The 27,954-nt window shown below is 33.8% G+C and overlaps 1 protein-coding gene across 4 annotated transcripts in view; it reads right to left on the minus strand.

Annotated features, from left to right (window-relative positions):
* The window catches only part of LOC128224043 (cytosolic phospholipase A2-like), a 43,869-nt gene that overhangs the window by 5,290 nt on the left and 10,625 nt on the right, over nt 1-27,954 (minus strand). Inside the window, exons 1-11 of one of the 4 annotated variants that reach the window (XM_052933668.1) lie at nt 21,201-21,352; nt 13,016-13,100; nt 7,550-7,696; nt 6,753-6,909; nt 6,445-6,577; nt 5,215-5,351; nt 4,043-4,268; nt 3,052-3,166; nt 2,506-2,643; nt 1,817-1,918; nt 142-480 (exon numbers count right to left, since the gene is read on the minus strand). In XM_052933668.1, the coding sequence (XP_052789628.1) occupies nt 142-480; nt 1,817-1,918; nt 2,506-2,643; nt 3,052-3,166; nt 4,043-4,268; nt 5,215-5,351; nt 6,445-6,577; nt 6,753-6,909; nt 7,550-7,696; nt 13,016-13,100; nt 21,201-21,239 (1,618 nt within the window). In that variant the 5' untranslated portion in view covers nt 21,240-21,352. Of the gene's footprint in view, nt 1-141; nt 481-1,816; nt 1,919-2,505; nt 2,644-3,051; nt 3,167-4,042; nt 4,269-5,214; nt 5,352-6,444; nt 6,578-6,752; nt 6,910-7,549; nt 7,697-13,015; nt 13,101-13,731; nt 14,769-21,200; nt 21,353-27,954 lie in introns of those variants that run through there. The other 3 variants (XM_052933666.1, XM_052933669.1, XM_052933667.1) reach the window with 3 other exon arrangements.

Consider the following 27,954-nt stretch of genomic DNA (forward strand, 5'->3'; position numbering starts at 1 on the left):
AACCTTAAAACAGGCAAATATCATACGTAAAGAGATACTGAGATAAAAAAAAAAGATAGTACATTCATCTTAGAATTTGCATGATATTATATGACAAAACGGCCTGTGAAATAAATTACAATGTCCAGCAAAATTGCATACCGTTCAATTTGTCATCGTCTTTCCTTTTCCCGTCAAGGGAGGTAAAGGGTGAAAATGGGTAGGCCTTGTATAGGGATAACCCCCTCATAAAGTTGTGCACTGTTGCAGCTCGGCCATCAATCGTCTTCAGCAACGGATATTTTTCCAGAATGCTTCCAAACATAGAAGTAAAGAAGCCACGCTTTTTAGAACCGTTGCTGGTGGTCGAAGCATTTGAACCTTTACGTTCAAATGACTTTGGTTTTTTGGTACTGTTTTCTTTATCGCCGTCACTTTCGCTATCACTCGTGTCGCTTGATTCATCATCTTGTGACGACATTTCCTCCGTCAACTCCCGTTCTGTAAAATAACGTTACCGTTAACAATACAACAACATATGCAACTTGCTTATTATTCTTATGAAATTTTATATACATTCAACCAAGTATAATAATAGAACACTATCCTTTGATGCATACTTGACGTGTTTGAGATTAAGGATTAAAATAGAAGAACAAATTGCGTTGAACAATGACAAACTTGAAACCCACAACAAAAAATGGGAAGTACTTAAACATACAATATAATTCAATAATAAAAGACACAATTAGCCATACAAAGAAATCTTAGACTTAAAAAACAACAAAAAAAAAACATTAATGGAATCAAATACAGGGGACACCAATAGTATAAACATCATACGATCGGGTGTGTATGCAATGTGTATGTGTGCGTGCGTGTGTGTGCGTGTGGGAGCGAGTGTTTGTACGTTTGCATGTGTGAGAGCATTATTGTTTCTGAATATATGTATATCCTATCAAAATACATAGATATGTTGTATATGTTGAGAATTTAAAACTGTACTGATATATATATATCTATGTGAAAAATAATTGAGAAAAAAAATAACGTTACCGACCACGTAAACAAATGGTGGTGCCAGGTAATCTCAACGTACCGGCGATTTTTAAGTGGATGTTATATTCGAAAATACGATAGGCATATCTTAATCTTAATCTCAACTCATTTTACTACGTAATTGCATGGCATGATTCAACATTGTATGTTTTACTCGCATATTTTTTTGTTGATAAAAATTGCCAATATTTTATATAAAATATTTCATGATCAGACATTGTACATGAGTCTAATTTATTTTTATTTTTAAGTTATAACTCAAGTTCATTTTATGCTTTAGAAGCTGTTTTTTTTTCATCACAAAGTAGAAGAGGGAAAAAGAGAAAAACAAAAGAAATTTTAAATTATGCCACGGTGTTATGTGAAAAAACGAGTTGAGAAAACGATTTAGAAACGACTTGAGTATATTTTTAATATTGGGGCCTGTTGTATTAATACCTGTGATTCGTAAGTAATATCTAGACAACATGTAATGTTCGAAAACGTTTATATATATATATATATATATATATATATATATATATATATAACTAAAACTTCCACACAAGCATGAAACACTGCTAACAGGAAGTTATCTAAAGCGCGTTGCTTTATAATGGTGTGAAAATTCAATTATTTATTAATTTTTGGTAATGGTTCCAGAACTTGACAACACAGCACCCTCTCCCCCACCACCCGAGATCGTCACAAATCGGCTCCCAACAATGGACCTAATCAAGACAATAACAATGTATGACAATGTTTAGCTACTTTATTCGTCAATAGCTATTTTAATTACCTAGTTCATCTCTTTCCTGTTCGAGCGCTTCAAGTTCTCCAACTTTCTTGTCATCCTTGAAGAGTCGATTCAACTGGATGCAGAACGCACTACCCCAGATACCTGGATGACGAAACAGATATAAGTCATGATGTGATGGTAAGATACAGTCTAAGTGTCCCAAAGAGACATCGCTTTACTGTTAATAAATATTTCGATGCATGGGTGGTATTTTTGTATTTACTGTTTTGTGTGCTGTGTGTTTTTCGCAGTGCTCAAACCAGGATTTGAAAAGGGCAGGGTGCGAAGTCAGAAAGGTAACTTTGATGCGCATTGAATGAGCCTTAATGAGACACTTGCAAGGATAAATTTCAATTCATATTGTGTAGGTGTTGAAACTACTTTTGTAACTTCTTTCGATACTTATAATTGTTCATGAATACCTTAGCTGTTTTATTTTCTTAAGAATCAAAATTATGTATATTTATTTTTTTATACTTATTTCCGAAAATGACTTGACAATGTGTCCAATACATATCAAATATAGTTCAGAAACATCAAATAACGATGACATTAAAAAACTTGTTAATTTTAACAAAGTTCTGAGCAACCTGCCCATTTATTGCCATTGTTAAAGCATAAATGAGATGTACAATTTATTTTGAAATACATTAGTAATATTTTCAATTAAAATATTATATAGGTCCAACCTTGCAGGAAATGAAGTGGTGGCTCGTCGAATTCCTTGACGAGATGGCCAATGAAAAACTTGCTTCCAAAGAGCTCAGGTCTCATAAACGTTCCATACTTCGGCATTCCAATCTCGTATGGGCTGAACTCCATCCATTCTATAAGACGAGATTTTTTTGTGCATGTGTATGTACAATGTGTATGTTTTGTATTCATGATGACACAAAGGAAAGGTTTAGATAAAAACTTGTTAGGGTACGTGTACACTCAGTATTCTCAAATATTTGACAGTGAACTTTACTACACAGCAAAAAGGTCAAGAACTCTGAGTCATTTGATTTGAACAAATAGTGTATAAATTATGTTCATCAGTTACAATCTACAAGCCGTGAAAACCAAAAGCAGAAACACCATGAGGGATCTCCTGACAAATTCGAGTATCAAAACTTACAACAAAAAAAGCAACAATCCAAAACAACCAGTTAACAGTCACTGGAGCCATTAGAATCGAGGAAGTCAATGTGTCTATGGTTAAATCACACCCGTGTCAGTAACAATCTACCTACCATGGAAAACCATCGCAGAAACATGTTTCTTGACATGCAGGCAGGAGTACATTGGCATTGGGATACGTCCACCTTTAATCTTTGTCTGTTGGTCGGACAGTTTTGCATCAAGGCGCTGGAGAAATAAAGGTATTAAAAGTTTGACTCCAGAGTATTCTTAATATTTGTCTTTTGGTTAGACTGTTTGGTATCAAAGCGCTGGAAAATAGAAGTGTTAACGTTTGATTCAATGGTTTTCTTAAAACATGTATGTTCGTAGGATGGTTTGGTATCAAGGCGAAAGAAACAAAAAAGAGTTAAAGATTGGTTAAAGAACATGTTAAAGAACATGTTAAATGTCTTACAATTTCAAGTGTTAAACAATTGATTAAACATCCAGCACTTGCTAATCACATACTGCATTAGAAAAAGGTTTAATAAAGCACAACGATTTTTATCAGTAGAGTAAAAAAATGAAATACTAATTCTTCGGTATATCTTAAAGCCTCAAAAGGTTAAAATGTTTTAAATTTTGTGAATATTGACAAATGTTGGAACAAGTGTAAGATAATGGCCGTATAAACTAGTTTAAGCCCCCAGTGTTCCAGTGAGCTCGTGTTTTACTGACGGCGTTAAGGCGTTAATCCCATCATTTATCAGTAAACCTATTTTGATGCGTGTATGGTCTGGTCTGTTTGTGGTGTTTGTGTATGTGTGTTTCTGGTGTGTTTTGTTACCTTTGTGTCTTTAGTTCAAGGTCGTTTTGGCCATCGCTTTATGGATCTAAACAGCGTTTATGTTTTAGTTTTTGATTACAGGACCTTTTTATTGAACAGATTCATTTTATTTCAACTCTGTCGTCATCTAGTGAAATAAGCATATTACATATATATAGAAGTAAGTATGCAGCTCCACTTTTACATGACAATTGTTAAAAATGCTCACACTTACAGTATTCCATAAAAGTATCTTACAAACGTCTATCTTATTATTGTGGAAGACATTTACTTACATTTTTCAGCAGCGTTTCCCCAACAAGGTGACCGAACAAATCAGTAAAGCTGACGGGTTGGCCTCGCTGGCGTTTTATCGCCACAACTTTGAGGTAGCGGTACATACTAGACGGATCAAAAAGTTTCCACACCCAGTTGGAGTTTATGCTGTCCCGTAGCTCTTTACGCAACTCTTTTGGGGATTTTTCTGGCCAGTCTGGGTGAGAGTAAAGTGTAGATAAATACCTGAAGAATAAAAGAAAGATGTGTATTTTGTTATTTTTCTTCTAATGCGAAATCATGCATGCATTCCTTTTTCATTTGTATGCAAACCAAATAAAGTTTAATTTGCTTTGAATTCGATCGCCGTTATAGCGGTATATAAAATGAAGATAGATAAATGAATAAGTTAAACAGAATGTTTCATATGATATCTATAAATAGTTATAAATCATAATTGCGTTACGAACAAAATTATGTTAACTATACATTATATTTAATTCATATGTGATATTGGTATGATACTATGAGTGCATTTGATGTTAAGCAACAAATCTCCCTAGGTATTAAATATGCACTCTTACTCCCGAATAAGATTTACCACAATTAGTTTATTGTTTTAATATTCCAAAAAGGATGAATAAATGTCGAAAACAATGGTTCTTATGAAGGATACCGAGTTTAATTTGAAAGAAATGAGCATAAAACACGGTATTTCTACCTTATGAGACTATATCAGAGTAAATATCATTTAATATTTTTGCGCTTTCTTCTATTAAATACACGGTTACAATCTTGTTATAAGTTATTAATATTTTCCATACATGCATTATTTAGTAAGTAGTTAAAGGTTTATCAGTCAAAATTGGTTTTTGTTATACTTGTGTATGTATTGATTTTGAATAAGAGTGTCACTTTAAAAAAAAAGAACGTTTCTTTTCGCTTTCACTGCCATAAAATATGGGGAAGGGACAGTAGACACTATTATTATTAAGTTTCTACCTGAATAACGTTTTCACACAGAACACCTGGGAACCGGGAACATTTACCTGTCTTCTCAGTGCAAGAAAGAACCAAAATGTAGTATCCCAAAAGGAAAAAAAAAACCATACGGACAGAAAACAATTTAAACAGAGAATAGTCTGATTTGTCATCATTATTGCCAATTTGTACTAAAAATACTTATACATACCAGGCAGATCCCGACAGTCCAACATTGTACATGACCATGTCAGATATTTTGGTGTCAACCAGAGCGCTCATCACCCCTGAAAACGCTGTCATTGCACGAAATCCCCCTCCTGATCCTAAAACTCCTATGGTAGGCACCTAAAAGAATGAATGTTAATTAGTTCAAAGTGAAGATATTGGGTCATTTGATACAAAATCTTCTCAGAAGGAGGTCCTTCCAAATAATTAATTGCATCTCCGCGCCACACAACTAATAATGAAATTTATTACAGCCAAATATTAAAATACGAACTCCTGTGAAATTCATCAATTATATTATGGTTACTGTAATAACCGGGCATCACATTATTGGACATGGCATTACAAGCTGTGTACTTTAAAGGATCAGTCGGAGTCAATCACCGCTCTGATAAATAGAGTAAACACATATTTCTGTGTTGTACAGTACATATGAGAATGATAATAATATAAAAGGCCGAAATGGTAACTATGCTTATTTGGACCAGGCTGAAAAGGTAATTGGGCCGAGTTGACCCGGATTTAATTTTTCCGAAGTACTCTGAAGAGCAATTTTCAAATGGAATTGTTGTCTGCTGCTCGAAAGGGTAAAGGTGTTATGTGCAACATTTATTTACGGTTGCCGCCCCTTGTATTTAAAACTGCCATAGATTCTGCATTACAATTTTAGACAAAATTGCTGGTTAACAGTGTTTGTTTCCCAACCATCCGGTATTGTCAGCCGTTTTTTAAGTCTGAGATGGAATTTTTTTTAAGTCTGAGATGGATATGAGGGAACAACCGTGGGAACAGTGTTAAAAACACGTGACTCGTTATTTGTTATCGTTAAAAATTCTTATTTTTCTTAGCAGGTTTGAAGGAATTCAATTCCCAGTTATTCCAATAAGTAAAATAGGAAAGTATGAATGCCAATCAATTATTCTTTTAGTTAGCAATACGGTACATTTTCTATCATATTGTATTTAAGCTTGTCCTTTTTTCAAAAATAATGTGATATCCTTAGTGTCGCTGATGTCAGTGTCATTCTAAATACAAATACTTCAACCTTGGCCATAGACCAAACATTTCATTTCTACTTATTTTAACATGAGTTGGTCACATCATTTACAGTCAAAGTATACATTTTGTAAAATAAATGCTTCTGCTTTTATAAAATGAAGATTGTATTGTGTATATATATATATATATATATATATATATATATATATATTACCTCATTTTCATTGGCAGGGGCAGCATCTCCTAGGATCTCCTTCATGGCCTTGAACACACATCTACGACGATCATCAACAAACTGTTTCTCCTCTTCACACAGGGTAAGACTGTATCGAAGTCTTGGGCTGTCACTATAACAGAAGTACAGAATGTATGAGTTATATACAGATATGTTTAGGCCAAAATAAAACAAATGGTTTGGTTAGAGTTATGTTACTTAATGATTGCCTATCTGCAATTTCCTTGGCTTAAGATTAAAATGTAGGTTGTATTCTAATTGTTGTTTTTTCTGATGGTCAGACTTACTCATGCTCAGCCCACATTTCAATATCGACCTCTGAAGTATCATTGAACTGTAAGCGCCGGTAGATTCTCTTTTCCGATAAGGCAATGTCTTTTAACTTGATTTTCACTGTGCACAAGTGTTCATCTATGGTGTAGTTGGCATCCATGAGTTCTAGCACTGAAAAGCACATTTATTTTCTATAATATTTATTCTGTTATTTAACAGACAAATCTATGAGGATAGAAAACAGACAAATCTAAGAGGATAGAAAACAGACAAATCTATGAGGATAGAAAACTGTAACATAAATTTAGATGTGTGACCAGAGTCTGTCAGTTACATTATGACAATTTTATGACGTATGACTGGACGTTAAATGATTATTTTTTTTCTCAAAAGCGATAGATTTAGACGTGCCAGCGGTAGGGCGGGGGCGGTAGAAGGGTCTTAAAAGCGGTAGATTTTATCTTCCACTGGCAGAGTTCACATGTATGGATTAGTGAAACATGTCCCCAAAATTTGCAATGAAAATTGGTTTCGTTGAACATTTTGGCCAAATTAATTTGAAAATGTTTTCTGAGTTTGTTACATTTAAATGCTAAAAGTTGATCTGATTTTTTTTACATCTTACAATCTTTGTTAAAATTATCATGCTAAATGTTGATAAATGGGTCCCTATGTTTTCATTTATAATTGTAAGCATTCATTATTTAAGCCAATATGATTTTCAACCAAATTTTGTCTAATCTAGCAATTAATTTTTAGTCGCCTTAAACAAATGAGCTTTTGGATAAGGTCTGCTTCTATGTCTCCATACCTAATTCATTATCAATCTGTGGGTCGAGGTAAAACTTGAACATATGGTTCCAGACAGGGTTGACCTCGTTATCGATTGTTGGTGTCCGCTGCTCCCCGTGTGGTGATGTTCTTATTGTTCCCTTTACGTAGGGGTCTGGTGTGTCCACTGAAATGTTGTCAACGAAAGTTTGATTATATATTTTTATGTGATAAGGTTAAAGCTGCACTCTCAGAGATTGAACTTTTGACAACCTGTTTATTTTTTGTCTTGGAACAAGCCAATTTATGTGAAAATGCAAAGAAACCAGTGATATAAAACTGCTGACAAAAAACAGATCACAGATTTTCATAATTAAGTTCAAAAATTGATGTTTTATGCATTTTTCTTAAACCGTTAGTAATGCTTCTAGCCATAAAACATTAATTTTTGAATGGAAATATGAAAATCTGTGATCTACCGGTAATCTAAAAATGTCAGCAGTCTTACATCATTGTTAAGCTGATATTTACACAAAAAATGGCTTATTCCAAGTTGTCAATACGGCAAATCTGTGTGAGTGCAGCTTTTAGACTTACAAAAAAATGTCGCAGACATAAAATCAATATTTAATTATATGAATTTCTTTTTTGTTTGTCTGTTTTGTGACGATAGGAAGAAGAGGTGTTGTCATAGCCTTCACTGGGTGTCGCTGTTGTCGTTGTTATTTTGGGTGAATTTACTTGTCGCATTTACTTCGGCCAGATTCGGTAAGATTCACATGAAACTAGTGACACATGTTGCCAGAGACAATTAAGTGACACTCTTATTTAAAATTAATACATGCACATGTATGACAAAAATTAATTTTAAGTGATAAACCTTTAACTACTTACTAAATAATAATAACTGAAAACAAGATTGTGACCGTGTATTTAATAGCTGAAAACGAAAAAAATATTAAATGATTGGTGAATGCTAAAAGATTTACAGTTATCGATTGTCGTGTCATTAGGTAGAAATACCGTGTTTTCTGCACCTTTCTTTCAAAATTAAACTCGGTTAACTCGGTATCCTTCATAAGAACCATTGTTTTTGACATTTATTCATCCTTTCTGGTATATTAAAACAATTGTATTAATTCTGGTAAATTTTATTTGGGAGTAAGAGTGCATCTTTAAGGATTGATTCTTATTGTTCATGCATTCAAGCAGTATCAACCCTTGGCCACGATGTTTCAAATCAATTAATGCACTTCTCGGAAAAATTGCAAAATCGTAGCCGAGCGTTCATATTGCATGAACGCACAAAAGATGAGAATCAATTCTTAAATTTATATTTTCACCTTTTCATTACTATATTTTTGTGGTAATATCATTTTTGATATTTCTTATGGAACTCTGCCTATATAGAGGTTACAAAAGGTCCACAGGTTCTTGCAAAATGATCGAAAATCAAGTGGGAATGTAAATATAACTCATCTCTACAAAAAGGCCCATAACTCTGACTTAAGTAATTATAAATGAGTTATGTCTTTGGCGCTTGTTTCCCAGCGCTGTTGTTTATTTTGAAAATTAAAGTGTGCATTTTAAATTACTTAAATACAATTACAATTGTAAAGTAAACATTAAACTGATCTTTGCAATGTAACGGACCAATAAATTTGAATTTAATTTCGTCACCATTACAAAAATCTATATATGCAATGATGTGATGCATTCAAAACTTGATCTGTGAACTTTTTTTGTTAATGCGTTTTTCAAAGTAAACATTTAGCTTTTTCAAGGTACATGTCTTACAATAAATTTACCTTTTACACTCACAAGAAAATCTCAGCCTTTTTAATTCTTAAGGGCCATTAATCTGAATTATTTAGATTTAAATGCATTTACATTCAATTTAACATTTTATGTGATGTTCTTTTCTATAAGTAAAGAAAAGAAATATGATCTGAATTGAATAGCCAATGTTAGCCTTTGAAGCTTATCTTAAGGCGTGTGAATGAGTTTACGCATTATAAAATGTAAGTTAATTTTCATGGTTTGTTTCACATCGTTTAAAGTCACGATAGTGAAATAGTGTATGTATATATCCAACGAACCATGACAATTAACAATCAAATATTTATAGAAATGAGCCACACAGATTGTCCTAATTATTAACTTTTGTGGTTGAAAGTTTAAACCATTCTTTATGAATTGACCCAGAGTCATTTTGAAGTATTAATGATAACCTTGAAATGCAAAAAAAAATCAGGTATAAATTGTTACAAACAATAGCCCTTCCAAATATATATTGTTACACATGCTTGCATACCTGCGGTTTAAGTTGTATTTTTATGTGTCAAGATTTTTATATGCCATACATCTTTAATTTGTTTCAGTATGTGACTATAAACTACAGTGAGAAATGGCATAGACAAGTATTTTTTCTAGCTTGATTTAAAGCTGCACTCATACAGACTGATTGTTTTGACAACTCTTTTATTTTTAGTCACTGAATGAGCTATTTTTTGCATTAATGTCTCCAAACCAGTGATATTATAAAGACTGCTGACATGAGAGGAAATCACAGTTTTCATATTTATGTTTGGAAATTGATGATTTTTAACACTTTAAGAAAAATGAAATTTTCGGTAGTTTATCAAACAATTGAGATCTGTTCTATTGTGAGTTTTCTCCCACCCCAGATAATCTTATATGACTGAATTGATAAGGCACTCAGATGCCAAAATGAGCTTTTTCTGAGTCAAAAAAAATATAAAAAAGGACAAAACTGTCAATTTGTAAGAGAGCAACTTTAAAGTGTCAATGAATGACAAGATTTCTTAAGTGATATAAAGGTAATACTTTATTTATTATAAATATCAAATAGATCGTAACTCACAGGGGTGACAAAAGTTGACATGAAGTAACATTTTAATGATTAAGAATGGGTGGAATGAGCGTAGCAAAAGAGCCCTTCTTAATCATTTAAATGTTACTTCAGGTCATCTAACTGTCTAAGAATACTACCTCATTCGTTAACACATTGTCGACACAAAATCTGACGCAGGCAGTAGGCAGACCTTTAAACTACAGTTCTGCTAAAATCTTAATGATTTAAAAGCCTGGTACTTAATGATTGCCTTTTTGCAATATATATAGCCCGGAATTAACTTAACTGGGTTTTCCCATGCCGGTACAAATAAAAGGTGAATATCGAGCTATTAAAATTCATGTAACAGTCCAATGACTCTATTGTCTCCGAAGTAAAGTGTGTATATAACAACGGTTTAATTTTATTTGTACCGGAGGATTAGGCTGGGAAAACCCGAATAACTATAATTCCGGGCTTAAACTATTTCTGTGGCTGAAAATGTAGGTTGTATTCTAAATATAGAGTTTAAAAATCCAGAAAAACCCCTGTGGGCAGTATTCCACAAATACCTAAATTGAAACTTATCCTTATGATAACATACTTTTTTTACTTGAAATTTTCCTCAACTGATTTACAAAAAGATTTAGGATACCGGTAGTTTTGGTGAAATGAGTAATTATACATGGAATTGCTTCAAATTTTATTTTGATTAAAGGGACACTCTTATATAAAATCAATACATGCTTAAGTATTATAAACAAACATATATTTTTAATAATAGACTTTTAACTTCTTACTAAATAATGCATTCATGGAAAAAAATAATCATAGTTATTAACACAATTGTTACAGCGTAATTTAATAGCTGAAAACCTAAAAATATTAAATGATTGGTGAGTGCTAAAAGATTTACTGTGATATCGTCTAATAAGGTAGAAATACCATGTTTTCTCCACCATTATTTCAAATTCACCTCTGTTACCTTCATAATTACCGTTGTTTTCGACATTTAATCATCCTTTTTGGTATATTTATTAAAACATTTGTATTAATTGTGGTTAGGGTTGGGTTGCCTTCAACACAGTATTTTTATGCCCCCACAAAGTGGCGGCATATAGGGTTGCCCTTGTCCGTACGTACGTACGTACGTACGTACGTACGTACGTCCCGAAGATTGTTTCCGATCTAATTCTTGAAAACCGTTTGTCCAATCCTCACCAAACTTTAAACACATGTTTGTGACCATAATATCTTGATCAAGTTTGATAGTCATGGAAATCGCTTTAGTCATTTAGGAGTTACGGCCCTTTTTTGCCAAAAATTCCCGAAGATTGTTTCCGATCTAATTCTTGAAAACCGTTTGTCCAATCCTCACCAAACTTTAAACACATGTTTGTGACCATAATATCTTGATCAAGTTCGATAGTCATGGAAATCGCTTTAGTCATTTAGGAGTTACGGCCCTTTTTTGCCAAAAATTCCCGAAGATTGTTTCCGATCTAATTCTTGAAAACCGTTTGTCCAATCCTCACCAAACTTTAAACACATGTTTGTGACCATAATATCTTGATCAAGTTCGATAGCCATGGAAATCGCTTTTGTCATTTAGGAGTTACGGCCCTTTATTTGCAAAAAAAGACTTGAAAAATACGTCCCGAAGATTGTTTCCGATCTAATTCTTGAAAACTGTTTGTCCAATCCTCACCAAACTTTTAACTCATGTTTGTGACCATAATATCTTGATCGAGTTCGATAGCCATGGAAATCGCCTTAATCATTTAGGAGTTAGGGCCCTCAGATTATCCTGAATAATCATTATGGCTTATTTTCTGTGACAAAAAATCAAAGTGGGGGCATCCGTGTCCTATGGACACATTTCTAGTTTTGGCCTGAATTTGAATTTTATACACAAACGCTGTGTTTAAATGACCGTATCCCCGAGGTCAAAACATGCGTATTATTATGTAACATAGATTTTTATTGTAAATAGTAAAGATCTATGTTATTAAAAAGAACTAGGATAGTCATTCCATTTAAATATCCCGTCTGTTACATAACTATACATGTATTCATTGTGTATTTTTATCCTTAAGGTAAATAATATATTATTTATGTGAGAAATGTAATGGAATAAAACAGATCTTACATAAATATTTTTGTATGTTTAAATGCAATGATCCGTGTTATTAAAAGGAACTAATAGGACATGCTCATGGATTAAACCCATCACTGGTAAAAAAAATAATTATAAACCTTTTTGAAATTGATGTTTTATGCATTTTTCTTAAACCCTTAGTAACGGTTTAAGCCATTAAAAAAACATTAAATTTGGAATTGAAATATAAACATCTGCCATGTGATCTTTTGTCAGCAGTCTTTCATCACTGGTTTGCAGATATTTACTCAAAAAAAATTCTCATTCCAAGACAAAAAAATAAAGAAGTTGGAAAAGTGGTAAATATGTGAGAGTGCAGCTTTGAGTCTGATCTCTGACTGGAGATTGTTCAAAATCACTGCCCAAGAGCTCTAATGTAAAAATTAGCGATTGGAAAAATGCAACGCATTCATATAAAGATGACCAAATTTCTCAAAACAACATGGTTATTTCCCTATTATTTATTGTTTTTAAATTAAAAAGAAAGTACTTACTCCAGTTTTGCAGGGCAGATCCCTTCGTTATGTTGTACCCCTTCACTATCATGCAGTAAAATAGCATACATGGCTGGTGATCCACCTGAAATATATATTCTGGAGCGTGAGAGTTGTCTTAAGTGGTATTTATAGTCCGCCTCTCAAACAAGAGGTAGTGGCTTCGATACCCACCAATGTGAGAGTGTCTAGTGGTATTATAGTCAGCCTCTCGCCTAAGAGGAAGTGAGTTCGATACCCACTTGTGTGAGAGTTGTCTAGCGATATAAGATTCCATCTTTTGGCTAAGAGGTAGTGGGCTCAATACCCAGTACTGGGCCCTGTTTCAATTAAGATCACAACTTTCCAGACGTAACTCCGCTTTGTGAGAAAGCTGGTTTCAAGAAAATATTGTAAGGCCGACATTCATCACATAACTTCTGCCCCTAACTTTACAGTTGAACTCGAGCACTTAATCAGTGTAATGTTTACAACAAAGATTTCTTATCGAAACCAGGCCTGGCTCTGTGAAAAATCCCTTCTATGTATAAAACTGCTCCTACAATGTAGGAAAGAAAAATGAATACAAAAAACAAAAACGTAGACTTCGCAAAAACTGTCTGAGACAAGGTTGGTTAAATTGAGTTGGACTGGTAAAATATTTTGTCAAAAAATGTGGAAATATCAGTTTAAATATCATGTCAAATAGTACTGTTAGCTTCAATAAGTTCACTTACATTATAAAGGGTTGTTAGTGAGTCTCGATGCTTGGAACTACATTCTTGCTTTCGAAAGTAGTCCAACTCCGGATCATTCCCACTTTTACAGTGACATATACAGTCCTGATACATTGTAACTTAGATAGATTCAACACGCAGTACAGCTTATGAAATTATTCGTTTCACTTTTTCCTCACTTATTAGTAAAATATTTACTTAAGTAAACTTAAAAAGCCACTGTTTTGAGAATTTTTTTAACATTACAGCTCAGTTGAAAGAATATTTTGACATATTTTCTCTTCTCAAAATTTATTCCCTTGCGTTAAACAGTCACTTTTGTAAGAAATTCTCCAACTCTTTGGCTTTTCAGAGAACTTCTTCTCACGTTCTTTTCTCTTAAGTGAAATATTCACATGGGTAAAACAGTCACTTTTGTAAGAATTCTCCAACTGCCCGCCTTTTGAAAGAAAAAATCACTTAAATATATATATCTGCCATAAAAAAGTCACATTTGTAAGAAAATCATTTATGTTTATATATTGCTCAGTGCACATTTTGTTTAAAACATCTTTTTAGTTGTCAAAATATATCTGTGTATATTTTGTTGTTATAATCACTATTGTTGATGATCTCATTTATAATCCACTTTTGAAGTTGTGTATAAATCTGATCAAAGTTAATTTAATCCGCGAATGCCTTGATCCCATACTGTAAATGTATAGTTTACAAACTTTTAGATATATTCCTTTCAGTTCACTAGCCATACGCTACACCCGAGCGAGAAATCATCACCTTTTACCTATTTTTTATCAAACATTGATGTCTGTAATAATTCTTCAAGCATCCAAAATGAGTATTTATCCACTTTCTATAATTTATGACATGGCAATTTATTTTATGAATATATTTCGTATGTAATATAAAATATGACACAATTTTTGAAAAGCTTTCGACGTTATCTTTAAAGATATAAATTTTGTTTACATTAGAAGTCACTTATGTTTTCATCTTATATATAGCAACGCGTCCTTTCACAAATGATTGATTTTATTATTCATTCACAGCTGGACACTTTTTAATTTATTTTTTATTAATTAATTCCAATTTAACTCATTTGTCAAAAATAAATCATATGTTTTAATTCATTAGCAACTGAATGGTAAGTTGGTGTGTTTGATTGATTGCTATGTAACTTGTAAAGGTTGTTTTCCTGTGAATAGCACTCAGTAACTTGCAAAAGAAAGGCCAAAAAAACTTAAGCTAAGATTATGTGTTTTTCATGCCGCAGACCACATGACGCTGCCAGGAAGAAAATCTTTAATACATAGTCACTCCAGAGATGGTATTGTGTTCTGGGCAGAAACCAGTACTGGTGTTCATTTTGAGATGTCATGAAAAGGTACCATTGATGGGGATCGAACCACCGGCGCTATTTTTAAATTTACTGGTATTTACATGGTAAACAGATCCAGTAAATTCCAAATTGGAAAAAAAAACTGCAAAAGATTTATGTCTCGTAAGCTATGTGATACAATCAGTAAGTAAGATCCAATGCTTTGTACCCAACGATATCAATTTTATATAAGTTTTTTACAAAAAAAAAATTCTTGCAATTTTATCATCTTTTCTCTAGTCCTTTTAAAGCATTTTAAATCAAAATGTGGGATGAAAAGCAAACAATAAATTGATGTTTAAAGACAGTCTGGACGGTTCTAGACCTTTATGAATTATAAATAAAGGTTTAGATGTTTTCTAGGATGAACAGAAACATCTATTTCCTGATAAAATCTGAGGTTAACAAATCATTACTCTGTTGCCCATGGCGATTATAAAAGACCAATGTGTATTTATGGTTAAAAATAGGATTCAAACATTTCTTAATGTTTATATTATAAACTTTGGTATTTATTGAGAATACTTTTTGAAGTAAAATAGGGGGAAATTGTTCAAATACGCTACAGTGCATTAATGATTTTCTCTGAAAAAAAGTTTGGAAATCCCATTTTTTAGCTCACCTGTCACATAGTGACAAGGTGAGCTTTTGTGATCACAATTTGTCCGGCGTCCGTCGTCCGTCCGTCGTCCGTCCGTAAACTTTTACTTTAAACGACATCTCCTCATAAACCGCTTAGCCAATTTCATCCAAACTTCAGAGGAATGTTCCTTGGGTGGTCCCCTTTGAAAATTGTTCAAAGAATTGAATTCCACGCAGAACTCTGGTTGCCATGGCAATGGAAAGGAAAAACTTTAAAAATCTTCTTCTCCCAAACCACAAGGCTTAGGCCGTTGATATATGGTAGGTAGGATCACCAAATGGTCCTCTACAAAGTTTGTTCAAATGATGGCCCTTGGGTCAAAATTTGCCCCGCCCCAGGGGGTCATGGGTTTTTTCCAAATGTTTATGGTGAAAAATTAAAAAATCTTCTCCTCTGAACTTACTTGGCCTAGAGCTTAGATATTTGTCATGATTCATCGTCTAGTGGACCTCTACAAAGTTTGTTCAAATTATGGCCCTGGGGTCAAAATTGGCCCCGCCCTGGGGGGTCATGGGTATGCTCTATATGTTTATAGTTAAAACTTCAAAAATCTTCTCCTCTAGACTTACTTGGACTAGAGCTTAGATATTTGGCATGATTCATCGTCTAGTGGACCTTTACAAAGATTGTTCAAATTATGGCCTTGGGGTCAAAATTGGCTCCGCCCCGGGGGGTCATGGGTTTTCTCTATATGTTTGTAGTGAAAACTTCAAAAATCTTCTCCTTTGAACTTACTTGGACTAGAGCTTAGATATTTGGCATGATTCATCGTCTAGTGGACCTCTACAAAGTTTGTTCAAATTATGGCCTTGGTGTCAAAATTGGCCCCGCCCCGGGGGGTCATGGGTATGCTCTATATGTTTATAGTTAAAACTTCAAAAATCTTCTCCTCTTAACTTACTTGGACTAGAGCTTAGATATTTGGCATGATTCATCGTCTAGTGGACCTCTACAAAGATTGTTCAAATTATGGCCTTGGGGTCAAAATTGGCCCCGCCCCGGGGGGTTAGGGTATTCTCTATATGTTTATAGTGAAAACTTCAAAAATCTTCTCCTTTGAACTTACTTGGACTAGAGCTTAGATATTTGGCATGATTCATCGTCAAGTGGACCTCTACAAAGATTGTTCAAATTATGGCCTTGGTGTCAAAATTGGCCCCGCCCCGGGGGGTCATGGGTATACTTGATATGTTTATAGTTAAAACTTCAAAAATCTTCTCCTCTTAACTTACTTGGACTAGAGCTTAGATATTTGGCATGATTCATCGTCTAGTGGACCTCTACAAAGATTGTTCAAATTATGGCCCTGTGGTCAAAATTGGCCCCGCCCCTGGGTGGTCATGGGTTTTCTCTATATGTTTATATTAAAAAAAATCAAAAATCTCCTCTGAACTTACGTTGCTTAGAGCTTAGATATTTGGCTTGATTCATCGTCTAGTGGACCTCTACAAAGATTGTTCAAATTATGGCCTTGGGGTCAAAATTGGCCCCGCCCAGGGGGGTTAGGGTATTCTCTATATGTTTATAGTTAAAACTTCAAAAATCTTCTCCTCTAAACTTACTTGGACTAGAGCTTAGATATTTGGCATGATTCATCGTCTAGTGGACCTCTACAAAGATTGTTCAAATTATGGCCTTGGGGTCAAAATTGGCCCCACCCCCTTCGGGGGTCATGGGTTTTCTCTATATGTTTATAGTGAAAACTTCAAAAATCATCTCCTCTGAACTTACATGGCTTAGAGCTTAGATATTTGGCATGATTCATCGTCTAGTGGACCTCTACAAAGTTTGTTCAAATTATGGCCCTGGGGTCAAAATTGGCCACACCCCGGGGCTGATGGGTTTTCTCTATATGTGTTAAAGTGAAAACTTAAAAAATCTTCTCCAAACTCACAAAGACAAGTAACGTCTTAATTTAAACTGGATAACATATTTAGTACACATACCAATTTTCAATATGGGCCACATACAACAATTAATAACAAATATACATATATAGATACACACGTAAAACCAAGTAGTGACAAGAGCTTAGATATTTGGCATGATATATCATCTAGTTGACTTGTACCAATATTGTTCAATCTTTGGCCCTGGGGTAAAAAAATGGCCCTGGGGTCAAAAAATGGCCCCACCCGGGCGGACATGGGTTTCCTTATATATGTATATGATGAAAACTTATAAAATCTTCTTCTCCGAAACCAAAAGGCGAAGGCCTTAGATATTTGGTATGAAGCATTGTTTATCGGACCACTATTAAGATTGTTCAAACTTTAGCCCTGGGGTCAAAATTGGCCACGCCCCGTGTTCATAGGCTTAGGTTTTCAATATTTTTATATAGTTTTATATAATAAAACTTTAAAAAATCCTCTTCTCCAAAATATAAGACCTAGAGCTTTCATATTTGGTATATAGCGTTACCTAGTGGACCTACACCAAAGGTATTCAAATTATTGTCCCGGGGTCAAATTGGCCTTGCTCAGGGGTCATTTGTTTTTACATTGTCTTGTCACTTAAACATCTTTTCCTCTGAAAGTAAAGGTCAGAATGACTCCATACTTGATATGTAGCATCCTTACATGGTCCTCTCTCAACTTTGTTCAAATGGTTTTGTTTGGCCCCTTTTAGGGGTCACCATAGCAAAAAATAGAAAAACCTTTAAACAACTTGATCTTATTAACTGCTTGATGGATCTTCAAGTCTGAAGCATCCTAGCATGGGCCTCTGTCAGGTCTTTTCAAATAATTTTGTTTGGCCCCTTTTAAGGGCCACCAGAGCTAAAATTAGTAAAAAAACTTAACATTTTCTTCGCATGAACCCCTTGATAGATCTTCAGCAAATTTGGTTTGAAGTGTCCTTGCATGGACCTCTCTTAAATTTGTTCACATAATTTTGTTTGGCCCGGTTGCCATGGCAACCTAAAGGAAAATGTCAACAATTGGTTATAATCATCTTCTTCTCCTAAACCGCTTTGACAATTTTGATGAAACTTCATAGGAATGATCATTGGTTGGTGCTTTTTCAAAATTGTTCAAAGAAATTAATTCCATGTAAAACTCTGGTTGACATGGCAACCTAAAGGAATAGTGTCAACAATTGGTTACAATGATCTTCTTCTCCTAAACCGCTTGGACAATTTTGATGAAACTTCATAGGAATGATCCTTGGTTGGTGCTTTCAAAATTGTTCAAAAAATTAATTCCATGCAGAACTCTGGTTGCCATGGCAACCTGAAGGAAAATATAGGCTGTCGTGTCCGCGCTGTGACTTACTCTTATATGGACAGATTTTAAAATGACTTGCCATATGTTTTCGACATACCAAGACAACGTGTCGTGTGCAAGACCCATGTCCCTACCTCTAAGGTGAAAGATACACTAAGTGTTTATTCACAATGGAATGCTGAATATGAGGACATAAAGAGTGTTGGCTGTCATTTAGTATGATTGTTGTTTTTTTCTATGCTCAGAGGCAATTTAATATAACTTGCAATATGTATTTGACACATAAAGGCAAGATCAACTTTTTATGTACTTGTTCATAGATCAATGTCACATTGGGGGGCATTTGTCACATACTTTGACAGCTCTTGTTCAATATTCTTTGAGAAACAAGCTATATTAATAACAAAGGTTAAACTCTTTTACTCAGGTGAGCGATTTAGGGCCATCATGGCCCTCTTGTTTTTAGTATGGGAAAATCTCATTTGGAACTCTGCACTCTCACAGATTGAACGTTTTGACAACTTTTTTTATTTTTTGTCTTGGAATGAGCCAATTTTTGCGAAAATCCAGGGAAACCAGTTATATAAGACTGCTGACAAATAATCAGATCGCAGATTTTTATATATAAGTTCAAAAATTGAAAATTTATGCATTTTTCTTAAACCGTTAGTAACAGTTTAAGCCATTAAACATTACTTTTCGAAGGGAAATATGAAAATCTACGATCTGATTTTTTGTCAGCAATCTTATATCATTGGTTTGCAGATATATATGCAAAAATTTGCTCTTTCCAAGACAAAAAGTTGTTAAAATGGTCAGTCTGTGAGAGTGCAGCTTTAAACTTTATGGTTTACTCTTTGGAATCTTAATTATTTATGCAATTACACACTTCACTGGCAATCAATTTAGACTAAAGTAATACAAAATACACATAAAAACACTACTTTAATCTATACTATTATTTAAAAATTTACTAACTTCTTCAACTGTCGTTTGGCATACATCGGAGGTTGTTTTTGATAGAAAATGGCTGAGGAGTTCTAAATGGGGAAAATCTCTTTCAAATATGTGTCTTTCCGTTGTTGTTTTTTTCATCAAGTACTTGTTGGCCTATTTATTTTTTCTCACACATATTAATAGGCAAGAAAGATGTTATTCAGTTCAAACTTATTCAAGTAAGTGGATGAAATATTTTGCTTTAGTTGTTTGTGCTATTTATATTGTTTTGGTCAAGTACATGACCACAAATATACAGAAATACTATTGCTTATTATACAAAGTATGCTGAAACAATATTAAACTGAACTTAATGCGACACTCTTATTCATATAAATACATACACATGTATAACAAACATTTTTTTGAGTGATAAACCTTTAAATACACATTAAATAATGCATTTATGGAAAATATTATTTACTGATACCAAGATTTTAACCATGTATTTAATAGCTGAAAACGCACAAATATTAAATGACTGGTGAGTGCTAAAAGATCTACAGTGATCAACTATCGTGTAATACGAAATAATTACTGTGTTTGATGCACCTTTCTTTCAAATTTAACACGGTATTCTTCATAAGAAGCCATGTTTTTAGTAATTTAACACGGTATCCTTCATAAGAACCATTGTTTTCTGTAATTATTCATCCTTTTCCGTAAATTTAAACAAGTGTATTAATTGCACGTGGTACAATTCTTATTTGGGAGTAAGAGTGCATATCAAATGCACTTGTTACAAAGATTTATCATGCCAAAATGGTATTTTTGCGTAAATGTCTGCAAACCAGTGATATAAGATAGCTGACAAAAGATGTGTTAAATAGATTAATGTTCTATGGCTTTAACTGTAACTAATGGTTTAAGAAAAATGCATAAAATATCAATTTTTGAACTGAAATATAAAAATCTGCGATCTTCATCTTTTGTCAGCAGTCTTATAAAACTGGTATCCATTGGTTTTTCGCCAAAATTTCTCGGTCCACGACAAAAAATAAATAAAAGTTGTTAAAACATTCAATCTGTGAGAGTGCAGCTTTAAAGTGAAATGAGTTTAACGTTGTAATGCATTAAAATGAATATGACAATTTTTTTTTATATAATTGTATCCTCAGAGCATCTTTCATGTTTAAAATTTTAATAAATTTTAATATTATATTATGTACATCAAATAATCAAGAACTGTTACAGAATATACTTAATGTAAAAACCAAATTTGTTAACTTACCTCAAACGACTGTTCAAAACTGTTGCTGTATTTTGACATGTTTCAAATATCATTTATATATCAATGTTAAACCAAAATATATTTTTTAACACAGTCATATAATAGTCATTAAGTTTCTACTGTGCCTAAAAACTGCAAGTGCATAAGCTAATCCTAATTCTTAAACTCTTATATACATGGGGGTTTGATAAACCGGAAATATAATAAAAAGGTAAACGAGGCTTGTCTGAGTCGTAAAATTGGTAACAATTTTTAATTCCGTTTGTGTCAAATTTGACTATGTATCTGGTTGCATAGGTTTTTAAAGTCATTTGATACACTGAAACATGGGATTGACAATGCTATTGTTACCATAAATTCTGAATTCTTAAGGGTAAATTTTTCACAATACCGCAAAGGCATAAATATAAATTTGTTAAAAATATCTGGCTTGGAATTTGCTAATATTCTTTGACAGGAAAATGTGAGCTATCGGAAAATTCTGTTAAGGATAGATCAGCTTGATTATCTAACAACGCCATTCTCATTAACAAAAAAAGGTACATTAAGAGATTATGGCGTAAAAGTTATCTTCATTATTAAGCATAATGTAAACTACATATTAAAGGTATTAAACATCAGAGGGTCACAAAATCGGCTAATACAGTATTTTCTATAAAAACAAGTCTAGAATTGTCAAAATGAGCTATAATGTGGCCAATAATACATCATTTCACATAATTAAAAGAATATTTTGTCGCTGTCCCCCCACATCCCATGGTATACCGGGGATAGCTGGGGATTATGGGCTGTGTTTCTACCTTCCAGGTGGCCCCCAGTGCCGAGTGAATGTGGTGGTTTTGTCTTCGCGCAAAAAAAAGGGGGAATGGGCCTTACCTAGGGTCCCTGGGTTGCGGGGGCATTTGGCGGGGATTTTAACAGTAGTTTGTGCCGCAGGGCGGGATTTTAACCGATCTTGGCGGGACTGAAAGTCAAAGTCCCCGCTATTCCCGGGGTCTGGATGGTCATGGTTACGATTGATCACTGCATTAACAAAAACCCATATCAAGATTGTTGTACAACTAAAGATGATGAATCAATTTAGTGATTTTTTTTGGTTGATCAATTCTTATCTTTTTTATAAGTTTTTCTCACAAGTAATTGGTTCAAGGACAAATTTGTTTACAGTATTTATAATGTATTGTTTTCTTTTTATAAGGAGAGACAATGGTAATATAATGATAATGTTTGGTCAAATTTCAGTTTACCTTTATTGAACAGAAGTATGAAGTTTCAATTTACAATATATCTCTTTGTTATTGTGGTTTCAAGCTGAAAAAAAAATAAATCTAAAAATAGTATTCAATATTATATGAAATTTTTAATTAAATTTTTGAAACTCTTAGACTAGGCTGTATTGAATATATGCCTGCTAAGTAGTTCAGGCTGCCTCAAGCAATCAGTTATCCATGCATGCATTTTTGTCCAAGGCTGTTTGTCTAAGGTTTTATATTCTATGGATTGGATTGGATTATCTAAAGATGTTATATCTTGTTTATTGCATGCATGTTATTCCTTTTATTGGTATGTGTCCTTGCCTTTATCATTATGCATTATAAGTTATAACTATTGAAGTTATTGCATCATGCTAAATTAAATATATTGTCCACTAACACAATGAAATAGTCCTATTTGACGACTGAAAGCATGGATTAGTTTAAACATAATATATTTTACAATGATTGTAAAGAAAGTTATGATAACTAAAATATACTAAGTCTCTCTCATTGCCACAATGTTGCGCGAGAGTGTGGTCTTGTGTTATTGGGGAAACCGGAGTACCCGGAGAAAACCCACTTGTCCGGTCTGGTGACCACTAACCAAACTCACATGTGCCCAGGCCGGGAATAGAACCTGGGTCACCTTTGTTAGAAGCGAGTGCGCTAACTGGACAACTGGAAAGCATGGAATGAAAATTAGCGCCAGCTTAACTGTTTGCTCTGTTGTTATGACATACCATTTGGGTCAAAAGTCGCCTTCTTCTAGTTATGAGTAAGTATAGAATAGATTTAGCCTACCTATATTTAGAGGCTTAGTTCATAATAAAGAGGTAAACCTCTGTACCTCAAACATAGTTTTTGAGGTCTTTTAATTTAGAGGTGCACTCAGTTCTCTAATTAAGAAGTGTAACTCAATTTTTAGAGGTAAAGATTGAAATGTAGAGGTGCACCTCTATTTTCAAATAATACAATAGCTCGAGGTGCCAGTCTAAATTTAGAGGTGCACCTCTATTTTCAAATAATACAATAGCTTGAGGTGCCAGTCTAAATTTAGAGGTGCACCTCTATTTTCAAATAATACAATAGCTCGAGGTGCCAGTCTAAATTTAGAGGTGCACCTCTATTTTCAAATAATACAATAGCTCGAGGTGCCAGTCTAAATTTAGAGGTGCACCTCTATTCTCAAAAAATACAATAGCTCAATGTGCCAGTCTAAATTAAGAGGTGCACCTCTATTTTCAAATAGTACAATAGAGATGCAAGTCTAAATTGGGAGGTGCACCTCTATTTTCAAATAATACAATAGATAAATGTGGAAGTCAAAATTGTTAGGTGCACCTCTATCTAATTAAGAGGTGTACATGTACCTCTCTAATTTAAAGGTGTGGGTGACAAAATGTAGAGATACCATTCTATTTTCAAACAGTACAGTTGAGGTGCACCTCTATCTAAAACATAGAGGAGCAGGTCTAAATTTAAGGGTGCACCTCTATCTGATTAAGAAGTGTACCTCTTACTTTAGTGGTGTAGTCAAAATATAGAGGAGTACCTCTATTTTCAAACAATACATCATGGAGAGGTAATTTACCTCTATATTTGCAAAAGAGCTCTGGGGCAGTCCCAAGTTTGAGTCCAAGCTCAATAATCACTAGGGCAAAATTTCATTTCATTGTAATTTTCCATCTTATAAGCAAAGCATTGGTGGTGATATTTGCTGAAATATATTACTATTTGAGTGTTGTTCTAATATTTACATATATTTCTGTAAAAGAAATGAAATAAAAATGATCTTTGTTCCTTCATAAAAATGCTTTTCTGAGCCTGAGTCTATACTTGGTCTTGAGGCTGTTCGTAATCATTGGCCCAAGGTGCTGGTCTCATTTTAAAGGTGCATCTCCATATTAAATCCTCTAAATATAGATATGCACCTCCAAGTGATTTTAAATTAAATGTTCAACTCTCTTAATTTAAAAGCGGTGCATTTCAAAGAGGTGCACCTCTTTTATTTCTGCTGGACTGTCAGCTTTAAACATCTTTTGACCCAAATTGTACACCATATAATGTAACCATACTAGTCCTGTACACCATGTATCCAGTATCTACTTCAAAACGAAATATTAATCTAAGTTTAAACTTGAGTCATCAACATTTCTGATTAAATTTGCATTTTAAATAATCCCTAAATACCGGGGTATTATTTGTTTGATTCATGAGCATAAGTTTTAAAGGTGTGTCTTATAATCGTTAAAAAGCAAGGGAATTTTCACACCAAAATTGATTTTGGAATATTTACGAACAAAGATTAAAAAACGTTCATTCAAGAGCTCATGACAATTGTTGTATACAATCAGGTTCCTAATTATTACTTAAAGTTAAATTACCTTTTAAAGAGGAACTGAATAATGACGCTTTGAACAGGTCCAAAGCACATGGGGTTTTTGTAAAATATTAAAGAAGTTCCATTTGCGTTTTTCTGTTCATATGATTGGCTGATCGATTTACAAATATTTAAGTTTAAGGTTGAACTTGTTTGTTTTAAAAAAACACACTAAAAACAAGAGTCATCACTGGCAGTCAAGGGGGTGCACCCGGTGCCATTACCCCCCCCCCCCCCATTTTTTTTTTAAAAAATCTGAGGTTATTTCTATTTCAATAAAGGAGAAAAAAAGAGTAATAAATGCGCCGAAACTGCACCATTTCGGACTACATATTGTTAAAATTTTCTTGGGTGAGTGGGGGAGTACCCCCAACACCCCCCAGCCAACACTTTAAACCAAATAAATTTGGGTTCTGATGGAGGGGCGCAAGTCCAAAGGTTACGCACCCTAAGTTACACCCCCACTTACTTTGAATCCTGGACCCGCCCCTGGTCATGGTGTGGTATTCAATATGTTGTCATTATAGGATATAATAATAAAGGGGTTATAAGAAATGCATTGTGATTCCAGAGGTTGTATCCGACTCAAGGGGATTTTTTGAAAATTTCATAAGGCGCGAGCTGAGTAAATTAAAATCCGTTAAATTCACTGAGAGTTGAATACTACATTACTGATCAAAGTGCGGTACTAATAACTCTTTTATTATATACAACATGACTGATTTAGTCACTTAAAAGACAGTCACGTTTTCAAAAAAAGAAGTGATTTTAATGACACATTTTTTGTTTTAAATAACCATGCATCCAGGGGAAGATCCAGGATCTAATGTAAGAGGGGGCTTATCTTTGGGGGCATAACGTTTTGACTTGCGTCTGACCCCCCCCGAATCTAACTTTAGCTGGTTTAAAGAGTTCGTAGAGGGGGAACTCCCCCGCAAACATTTTGAAAAATTTCTTCATAAAGCATAACCACAAATCCTTTGACAAACAGTTTATGCCATATTATGTAACTTTCTGTTCTGAGGGAGGGGCCCATGCCAAAAGGTTGCACCCCTACCTAGGTTACGCCCCCTCTAACGTCAATTCCTGAGTCCACCCCTGATTAAGCCTCCCGTATATTGTACAGTTTTTGGAGGCATGGAAACCCCAAGTAACACCACATATATATACCCCCCCCCCCCATAACATTGAATCCTGGCACCGTTCCTGATGTCTACATTTGGCACTTATGTTGTAAAAAAATGGAACATACACACGCTATTCTTAATGTAATATGATATCTCACCTTGATATTCAATTGTGCCATATACCTACTGACTTTGGCATAAATTTTTGTGGTTTTTAAAATCATTAAATCTTTTCAAAAGACAGCAAATACAATAGCTGACCGAATTTTAATGTATACTGTAAGCCATATCTCGCCACAGAATGTTATCAAATGTACTGCCTGTGTTCTGAAGGAATTAAGTTTTTGACAGTTCTTTCCAATTCCATTTCAGGGGTCGTATTCAAAATAAATTTTTCCCTTATCCTAAGTCATGCTTGAGTGATTCCATTCTCTTTATGGTCATTTAATTTTACAGGCCAATCAAAACACTCAGATTCTACTCTTAATTATAAGTTGAATCTAAGCTGAATATCATACAGACACTGGCTCAGAGTTAACCTAATTTTCCTCACTATTTCCCTCCCTGAATTTATCTATCCTAGCACATAATGTCCATTCTAGCATGTTTTGTTTGTCCTAGTGTGTATTGTCTATCCAAGCATGTATTATCTATCTTAGCATGTATTTTCTATCCTAGCATGTATTATATATCCTAGCATGTATTATCTGTCCTAGCATGTATTAGCATGTATTATCTATCCTAGCATGTATTATATATCCTAGCATGTATTATCTGTCCTAGCATGTATTAGCATGTATTATCTATCCTAGCATGTATTATCTATCCTAGCATGTATTATCTATCCTAGCATGTATTATCTATCCTAGCATGTATTATCTGCCCTAGCATATATTATCTATCATAGTGTGTATTATCTATCCTAGCATGTATTATCTATCGTAGCATGTATTATCTATCCTAGCATGTATTATCTATCCTAGCATGTATTATCTGTCCTAGCATATATTATCTATCCTAGCATGTATTATCTATCCTAGCATGTATTATCTGTCCTAGCATATATTATCTATCCTAGCATGTATTATCTATCCTAGCATGTATTATCTGTCCTAGCTTATATTATCTATCATAGTGTGTATTATCTATCCTAGCATGTATTATCTATCCTAGCATGTATTATCTATCCTAGCATGTATTATCTATCCTAGCATGTATTATCTATCCTAGCTTATATTATCTATCAAAGTGTGTATTATCTATCCTAGCATGTTTTATCTGTCCTAGCATATATTATCTATCATAGTGTGTATTATCTATCCTAGCATGTATTATCTGTCCTAGCACATATTATCTATCATAGTGTGTATTATCTATCCTAGCATGTATTATCTGTCCTAGCATATATTATCTATCATAGTGTGTATTATCTATCCTAGCATGTATTATCTGTCCTAGCATGTATTAAATGTCCTAGCATGTATTATATATCCTAGCATGTATTATATATCCTAGCATGTATTATATATCCTAGTATTATATATCCTAGCATGTATTATATATCCTAGCATGTATTATCTATCCTAGCATGTATTATATATCCTAGCATGTATTATCTATCCTAGCATGTATTATATATCCTAGCATGTATTATATATCCTAGCATGTATTATCTATCATAGCATGTATTATCTGTCCTAGCATATATTATCTATCATAGTGTGTATTATCTATCCTAGCATGTATTATCTGTCCTAGCATATATTATCTATCATAGTGTGTATTATCTATCCTAGCATGTATTATCTATCCTAGCGTGTATTAAATGTCCTAGCATGTATTATATATCCTAGCATGTATTATATATCCTAGCATGTATTATATATCCTAGCATGTATTATCTGTCCTAGCATGTATTAGCATGTATTATCTATCCTAGCGTGTATTATCTTTCCTGGCATGTATTATCTATCCTAGCGTGTATTATCTTT

The sequence above is a fragment of the Mya arenaria genome, chromosome 17, assembly GCF_026914265.1.
Source record: "Mya arenaria isolate MELC-2E11 chromosome 17, ASM2691426v1".
Taxonomy (NCBI): Eukaryota; Metazoa; Mollusca; class Bivalvia; order Myida; family Myidae; genus Mya; species Mya arenaria.